The sequence below is a fragment of the Protopterus annectens genome, chromosome 10.part0, assembly GCF_019279795.1.
Source record: "Protopterus annectens isolate FY-2018-M chromosome 10.part0, PAN1.0, whole genome shotgun sequence".
Lineage (NCBI taxonomy): Eukaryota > Metazoa > Chordata > Ceratodontiformes > Protopteridae > Protopterus > Protopterus annectens.
In genome coordinates, this window is record NC_056744.1 from 1,350,392,952 (window position 1) to 1,350,402,350 (window position 9,399).

At 35.7% G+C, this 9,399-nt stretch overlaps 1 protein-coding gene across 6 annotated transcripts in view; it reads left to right on the forward strand.

The window, feature by feature from the left end:
• Positions 1–9,399, forward strand: part of NTNG1 (netrin G1) — a 2,528,066-nt gene that overhangs the window by 1,727,811 nt on the left and 790,856 nt on the right. For all 6 annotated transcript variants that reach the window (XM_044085997.1, XM_044086001.1, XM_044085996.1 and 3 more), the window contains exon 5: positions 4,771–4,797. In XM_044085997.1, coding sequence (XP_043941932.1) covers positions 4,771–4,797 — 27 coding nt within the window. The remainder of the gene's footprint in view (positions 1–4,770; positions 4,798–9,399) is intronic.

A 9,399-nucleotide genomic window follows, 5' to 3' on the forward strand; every position in this document is an offset into this window, starting at 1 on the left:
GTGGCTGTATGGGCAAAAAAGGAGAGATCATTGCTTACAAGGTCTCTAAGGTATTTTAGTGTTCTGTCAGCCTTTACTTGTTGATCATCAGCGGTATGAAAACAAGCTGATGGAGAACATTGCCAAACGTGTGCAATGTTTACTGCCCATTTGTCGGGGAGTGGTATCATCTGCCTTAATGAAAATGCTACCAGTTTTGCACTTATATGAAAATTTCATGTGTCAGACCACAGTTCTGATGTCTTAGGAAAAAATGTGAAAAATGTGTGCCACTAAGAGAAAACCTTGAGTGACTCCGGTGTTCATAGGTGATGATGGGGCTAGCAATGCTCCTGTTCTTACATGTCGCATAAGATCATGTTGGTAAGTATGGCCCTGACTTTATACAGATTAATTTAACTTTAGATTTCAGAGTTTAGGTATTCCTTCATGGAGTATACTGTCTAATGCTTTAGCCAAATCAAGGTAACAACTTTCCTGTGTTCAAGTGTTACTTTAGTGTTTTTTATGGATTTATCATTTGGAACACATGGTTAATCTTTCTGTATTTTTGGTTTTATGGTAGAAGAACAGATAAACAGGGTCCAGTGCATTTAGGCATGCAAGGCCTACCACTGACAAAACCATATCTGGTTAAGTCATAGAGAAGGTTTTCTCTGTCTGGTTGAATAAGTTCCATGATGATTTCTGTCCATTACATTGTACACTATGCTTGTGATAAAAATTGTTCTGCAATAATAGGTATTTATGGCACAGTCTGTAGAAGCCTGCTTCCAAATATCAGAGATATAACCAATTTCTAACCCTTTAATAGACATGATGTTGTCCCATCTGATTTCATGGAACTTGTTTTGTTGACCTTAATGAAGGTAGTGGTAATCATTTCAGATGTAATTTCAAGTAGGATCATACTGGAAGGAAGAGGAGTAGCATCTGGGCCATTTATGTGGTCAAAAGTGCTTAAGTATTGGCTATATCATTTTACCCTTGTATTTTGATAACATACATTCTAGAAGGCAACATTCTTGTTCTTCACCTTTAATTTTAAATGTGGATATAAAAAGTATTATTACTGTCACACAAAGAGATGGTAAATTTCTCCTGTAATGAAGCTTTACTTTTAATTATTTTAGTGAATTCTTTTTTAGATGGAGTGAGCCTTTGCCTAATTGCATTGGGTTAAGTAATATTATAAGACTTTGTTTCTTTGGTGTAATAATTTGCTGATTTTGGAGCTCTACTAATTATGCCTATTACAATGTTTTCTGCCATAGTTATTCCTCACGGGAATTAATTTGTTAATGCAGTTGCTTAAAGTACAATTGAGGGCCATAAGTAATTTACCAATATGTTGTGACAGTAGCCAGATGGTCCCAGTTAGCTGCTGCAGATTGATTGTTAAGGAGATCATAGCTGAAATTTGAAAAGTGGTTAAAGAACTAATCCTTTTTATTAAGTTTGGTTTTGTTTGATTTTGTATATCAGGAACACTGTGTCATTGTGACTAGTACAAGAATGGGTGGGGTGAAGTATTGTGACTTTATTTGATTTTGTGTATGAGGAACATTATGTCATTGTGACTAGTACAAGAGTGGGTAGGGCGAAGGACTGCTTATCACATATAGTGTTCATGTATATAAAGATGATATTTTATATATTTCAACCCCATTGCTGGTATTTTTGCCATTGGTTCAAGACCACCAATGTTTTTGTAAGGAACCTGGTACTTTCTCCACCCAATAATTGTCTTTTGCAGTCAGTAGAGGAATACTTAGGTCACCCAGTAGAAAAGTGTTTTTATTATGGAAGAGTTATATGGTTATAAAGGAGCAAATCATGTCCTTGAAGTAACATGCCAGACAGTGTCGTAACAAGTTACAAAACTGTAGTCTATATATGGTACTGTCACTTGGATGTGGAATTCTGCCCAAACTTAGTTTGTTTCTATAATCCTTCTTTTGGAAAGACTGGCTTATGAATGCAGAGAGACTACCTACTTGATTAGTTGGCAAAATAGAATTTAAAGAGTTGAAAATGGGTATTTGTGAAATGCAAAACAGGTAATTTACTCATGTTTGTGTGAATGTCCATTCCCAATTCCCTGAAAGGCACATGATTTGTATTCTGTATCTTAATTAAGTGAGACATAATATTTAATTACAGCTCCATTTATAGAATTTTATTTCATTTAATATGATGGAAGCACACAGCTATTGTCTCATACACATGACAGTGTCACTGTATATCCATCTGGCATATCGTTGCCTACTTTTCCTGATGTATGCAAACCTTTACCATGTTTCAATGGCCATAGGGAGTCATTATTTTTAGGGAGCAACAGCATTCTGACTTACCTGGAAGGCATGGGAACTCTACACATTATAAATAGGAACTATACAGCTTGATAAAGGTTCATCAAACTGAAAATTTGTTACATGACATCTGTGCATCTTTCTCTGTGATGATCTGCCTTATGCAATAAAATTTCATTTACCAGATAAATCAATACTTTCAAAATAATTGATTTTAAGTCAGTCTTTATCACTCACAGAAGAGAACTTACACCTGAGTATGAGTTTTGTTTTGCTTACTAAGAAGTACTGCTTAGCTTAAATTATTTTTAACTGTATTATGTTCATTAAAAGGGGCACTTGCTCTCTGAAAACTGAAGCATTTTGAGTTCAGTTTGCATTGTTGGAAACTTAACTGAGTCTCAGCTGCATCATTTGTTTATTTGTTCATTTATTTGTAAAATAAATATGATCTGCTCAGATTAGATAGCAGCTGGTATGTGACAGAATGCAGCAATATACTGGAGTGGACCTAGTTGTGTACTGGATTACTGCGGTCTGCATTCTTGAGCAGATGAATTCAACAGACATTATAACCTTTGCATTCAAAATTCAACAGATTTCAGACTGCTGTGTGGTTCACAGCTAACTGCATAGCATCTCATGTAACAACTAGTGGATGTCACTTTCCTTACAGCTGTTAAATGTCACCTAAAGCTCAATCAGCTCAGAATTTCTGTTGATCACTCTTTCTGGGGACTCCCTTGATCCTGTGATGAGGACGCTGTCACCCTTTGTCAGACTGAAAAAGCAAATTACAGTTTCATCCCAGTAACCTTGAAGGCAACAATATAGTGTCCTGTAGTTACTACTTATGATCCACAGATAGGGTTTCACTCTGTTCGTTTGTGCACTGAGCACAACTAATGTCTAAATATGAGAGCATAAATTGGAAAAGACTTCCTGCTAGGATAGCACCAAGCCAAGACAGTATCATCATTTTTTAAAAATTGCACGTTTTCTTCTGGAAGGTGACACTCAAAAGAATGATAAATATATTTCTTTAACAGAGTTACCAAATGCCATGTTACACATTTTTAACAATGTATGCAGTGCTTTAAGAACTATGTTATTCACACATTCGCATGTTAATTCATGAAGAAAACACTAGCATTTATTACATGCTTTCTTATATGCAAAGTGTTAACAATCGTGCACAATCTTTTGAGCTGTTTGTTCTCTTACCAGATGCAAAAACACTGTATCCTTGGATAATATTGTAGTGGATAATTGAGACTACAACATAATGGCTTTTAAGACAATTAATGAAGTAATGCAGTATGTATTTAAGACCAGGATTTAAAACTGAAAAAAATGTGACTCAGACGTGGTGCCTTTTCGATGCCATAGAATTTGTATGCAGTTCGAAGTACTGAAATGCTGTAGGAGGTAACACCCTGATCTGTTACAGGGCACATGAATTTTATTTTTCTTGACTGTCATCTTAAACTTTTCATTATTTATTTAGAACATACTGGGGGTCTTCAGTCTTAAAACAAGTCAGTTTATGAACGATTCATTTTTAGGTAGTTTCACACCTAACCTTCTTACATAGTGCAGTCACATATCAGAGAAAACGTACCGCCTTAATTCAGCTGGAGAGTAGAAGTTTGAGCAAAGAAATCAATGGGACGCATGATCGATATGGGCAGCCTAATGTGTGCCTGCATTATTCTGCTCAATTACATTTGTAATATATAGCTTAATCCACATAACTGACAGGTAAAGGAGGAACAGAAATGATGGGTATATTAAGGTAATCTAATAAAGCGGCGCATGATTTTCAACAGCTGATCCAAGCTGTTGCTAATCCATTTAGGGAAAAAAAATATTGCTTTGACATAAATATTTGTCCATGTTAAAAACAATCTCCATATGAATTTACTGCCAGTGGATTTCTTAAATGAGTGACAAACTCAAGAGCATTCTATGATGATGCTCTGTTGTTTGTGTTGTGTATGTTGTATGTGTTTATGCACATGCACATGTTTGTGTATGTGTGTGTGCTACACGTCAAAACAAAAATCTCTGTTCAGACTTTTCTGTTTTAATTTACTATTTTTAAAGTTAATGAATGTTGATGTATACATACATAAATAAATGAATTGATGGTGGGACGGAATCTATGTTCTGATAAGTTATAGCTATGGTACAGATGTAATGAATGTTAATGTAACATGCTACATTACATAAAACAAAGATAACTACTATTTAAAGAAGGGGGCTATGATGTCAGACCATAAACTCTTATAAGAGACTGGTAAGAAAAGGTTGTAAGATTTGTGGTAAATTACAAGTACATGACACTGTTGGAAGTGAATGTTGATTGGTATTGTACATTGCCTCTGGTTATGCAAGCTGTATGTTTTTGTTAAGTAAATATTTTGAAGTTAATTTTTTTTTCTTTCTTTCTTTTCAGGTGTTCCCAATATATCCAGTATCGGTAGTAAGTAGAATATGGAATATCTATTACTTTTTTATACAGCTTTCAGTATCTATTTCCCCAGCATCCATTTCTGCTATAGCATTACACTGCAGTTTGCTTTATAGAATGCAACAATGTATTGAATTTCTGTTGCTCTAAATCAGGGCAATTATCCTAGATTATATGTGAGGATAAAGTGGATACATCCGCTTAGTTTAGTCGACTGTGAAAACAGCTAACGACAATAATTTGATTTAACTAAGGTTCTGCAGTTAAACCATGTAAACTACATTACTTTGAAAATAAATACACTTTGTAAGCATGCTTAAATGTTATTCTTTGTTGAAACATTAATGTACATTTAAAAAGCTGACCTTCATTTTCAGGAACATTTCTAAAGCCATTAACATGTGGGTGTAGTTGGATATTACAAGTTCATCACCATCTACTATAATATTTATTACTAGGATTTTATTCAGGAAAAGTAACAAGGATTTTTTTCTTATGTAAGATATCAGTGAATATCTCTCACTTTTTATCCCAAGTGCAATTTAATTTCTACTTAGCTTCTACTTTGCTATTTTTATAGTTTTGCTAGTCTTGGAATATATTCAGATATAGTTTTAGCATCACTAAGTGAAGCTCACAAGTCATATCCTGTTTTCCTGTACAACCTCTATCATTGCTGAAGAAGCATAAATGTGTTTTGCTGCAAAGAAAGCTGTGGGTGCAGGGAGACAGACAAGAAGAAATGGATATTTTTAGGGAATAGCGAGTTTAAGAAAACAAATGATGATGTGAAACTCATAGTCAACAGCTTGCATTACATGAAATTATTATTTTTAGTTACAGAATAGTTCACCTAGAGAAATTTGTCACCTTATGTTTATTTCTGAGCTATTGCCTACACAAGCTCCTTTTCCATTCATTTGATTGGCAGATGCCCAGAGTGATAAACTTGTTTATAAATGAACCTTTTCATAAGTCTGAATAGTAAAAAATATATATTTCCATTTACTGATAAAATTAGGACTCAGTATTAAGGGGTTTTAGTTTTTTCTGCTATATTCATATTTTAAATGTCCTGCAAAATATTTATCTAGAAATTACCTCTGGTTATTGTGAGACTGTGTTTAATTAAACACCATCAAAATAGAACACTGCAGCACAGATTAATAAGTGGAAAGAAAGTACAGATTTTGCAGTAAACCATGACTTCTATTTTTTTTGGTATGTTCCTAGTGATAAGTGAGATGAAAAAAGAGTGAAAAAAATATAATTTAATGTTTGCTTGTCTTTAAGCTCCTGCCAGGCAATTTGGAAATCATGGTATAAAGTGAAAGGAGGAACATGTTTATAACCTGAACTCCATGTCCTCGTGTCATGGCAGGGCTCTTCTTTTCCTAATTATAGTACACTGCTGAATTCAACCATCCTATGCAAAGTATATAGTATGCCACTGTCAAGTACCACACTTAATACATGTGCTTTTTGGGAGGGTGCATGCTAGTGTAAAACAGGCATCCCATTTTGTTGAGCCACACACTGGAGCACACAATACACCACTGTGTGTTGTGCAGTCCTGTGCATTGGGATAGCAAGAAGTACTACACATTGCAACAGAGAACTCATTAAGGATTGCTGTGCCTATCTCCATACTTATAGCATACCTGCTTAGGGTAAATTTCCATATTGTGCTGTGTACTGCTACCATGTTTAGAAGTTATTCAGCAGATCTTACAGCCTGACATGATGGTTGAGCTAGGTTCATTAACATAACATGCTAATGGGGGGGGTCTAGTTCTGTTTGAGCTCCAGTGGGTGGGAGTTCATCAGCATTAATGTGTGATGGTGGGTGGGACAAGTCTGGATATTGTAGAAGGTATGCCTCGTTATTTATTTAGGTATTTTATTTGTTTTTTGTTTACTGAGATAGTCTGACTGGGTCAACAGAACTCATTTTCAGTGGAGGTCCGGGAAGAAAAGCTACAAATATAGACATATGTAACAATACAAACATAAACATAGCACTCAGCATCTTACAGAATCATCACATAAATTCATATGAGGACAAACAGTATTACTGTTTTATAGCACAGATGAGTGAGAGTTCCAAAATCCATGAAAGTACAAATAAACAAGCGAGCCAGTTCCAAAAAACAGTGAAAGTACAAGTAAGCAAGTAAACCATTTCCAAAAACAGTGAAAATAAAAGTAAACAAGTAAACCAGTTCCAAAAACAGTGAAAGTACAAGTAAACCAGTTCCAAAAACAGTGAAAGTACAAGTAAACAAGTAAACCAGTTCCAAAAACAGTGAAAGTACAAGTAAACCAGTTCCAAAAACAGTGATAGTACAAGTAAACAAGTAAACCAGTTCCAAAAACAGTGAAAGTACAAGTAAACCAGTTGACTATAGGAGAAGAGTGTGGGAACTGTGGCTAGGAGATGATGTAGAAGTGAGATTAACCCAGAGTCGTGCATTTGGACAGCCATGTGTTACTGAGATATCGTTTTAATGAAGCTTTAAAGTTTGCTAGGCTTGGAACTGATCTAGTAGCTAGTGGGAAGAGAATTCCATACAGAGTATGAGTAGAGACACAGCCCTGTTTTTTTTTTTTTTTTTTTTTTTTTGAGGGTTTGAAGATTGTTAGTAGATTTTTATCCCCCAAACTTACATCTCTGTTTGATTGGTACAGTTAGACCTAGGTTGCATAGTGCTGGGTAGCCAGAGGCCTTGTAGATTAAGTCTGAATAGCTAATAGCTGGATATAGTGGAGTTGGTTGTGGGGTTCAAGCCAGTTGTGTTCTAGTACTAATCTACAGTGATGTGAAAGGTATTTAGAGTTTGTGGCAAACTATGACACTTTGTTATAGCACTGTTCCATTTTAGATTTAATAGAAATTTGTAAGTTAGTTAGAATATTGACACCATAGAACATGGAGGGGAGCAGGAGAGTGACTTTGGTCAAGGTGTATAGGAAGTGTTTATTTCTGTATAGAAGTCCTAATTTCTGGTAAGTTTTTTTATATTCTGCTGGATGTGGAGGTTGAATTTTAGTTGATTATCAAAAATGACTCCAATCATTTTGGCAGGGTCTATATTATAGTATCGAAATTTTTAAACTTCAAATGCTATTATATTGACCCGTTTTTGTCGAAAACTCAAAATAGCGAAGCCATGGACCTTCGAAATCTTACCTAGGGTAAGATTTTGGTTGTCTGTTCCATGGCTTTGCTATTTATTCCACTGTGGCAGGAAGGTTACAGTCCAGGATAAGGTAAGTATGCGAACGGAGAACGGGAATGGATCGGGGTAAGGTGAATGTCCGATAGTTAGGGACATTAGTGTTAGGGAGCACGTAAGGTGAGTGTGTGGTAGTTAGGGGCTTTAGGGTTAGGAAGTGGATAAGGTGAATGTGCGGTATTTAGGGACTTTAGGGTTAGGGAGCGGATAAGGTGAATGTGCGGTAGTTAGGGACTTTCGGGTTAGGGTTGGGTTAAGGTGAGTGGATAGGTAGTAGTGTAGGGTTAGAATTATGGTTTTGTTAAGTGTATGTGTGTGGTTTATTTATTTTGGTGTGCTTGTGTTGTGTGTTTGTGTTTCGGAACAGCAAATCTTTCCCTGGGAAAAAACTTGCTGTTCTGTATGTTCGATATTTTGTGGTTTAGATATTTTAGGTACAATGAAATAGCATTCGCTATTTAAATTGTACGATAAGGTAATATAAATGCTTTTGGCATGCTATACTATTTCAGACATTGTATTATTTGCTGAGCATATTTTTAATTGATCTATGTCAAAGGAGATTTTTGTTTTTTTGTGAAAGAGGACAAGTTTTGTTTCCTTAGGGTTAAGGAAAAGTTGAGCATTTGTAAGCCAGGTTTGTATGGCACTGAAAGAGTTTTGCATGTTGGAGAGTAGTTTGGGAAGTGTGCAAGAGGTGCAGAAACAGATGTGAGAGTTCCATGGGGTGAGGAAGTATGTAGGTCTTTTCTGAAGATATTAAATAGTAGGGGGCTGAGGATGGAGTCTTGTGAGACTCCTGCAGGGTTATGGAGAAAGCAGGAAAGTTCATGTTACCACTTTACAGCTTATTTCCTATCATATAAGTAACTTTGAAACCACTGTACAGTAGTACGGGAAAAACCTAAGTCGAAGAGTGTGTCGAGAAGTAAGGGGTGAGAGACAGTATCAAATGCTTTAGAGAGGTCAAGGAATACTGCATTTAAATAGTTTCCTGCTTCTCTAGCCCTTTTGATGGTGTCCATAAAGGATATTAAGGCAGTGACTGTACTATGGACAGGGTGGAATCCGTGTTGAGTTGGTATTAGTAGATTATTTTGCAGCATATAATGCATTAGCTGTTGGTGGATACATCTTTTAAGAATTTTGGATATAGGAGATAGAATGGATATGGGATGGAAATTTGAATATTCTAGGGAGTTTTCTCCTTTGTGGATGGTGGTGACATGAGACATTTTCCATATGTTAAGAAGCAGAGATTCTGATATAGATCTAGTCTATATAAACCTATATCACAAGAAACTGCATAGCTGGTAGGGGTTTTACAGCTGCACAAAGGAATGCATTTTTTATTTTCTTCTTTATTGACAGTGCGAAT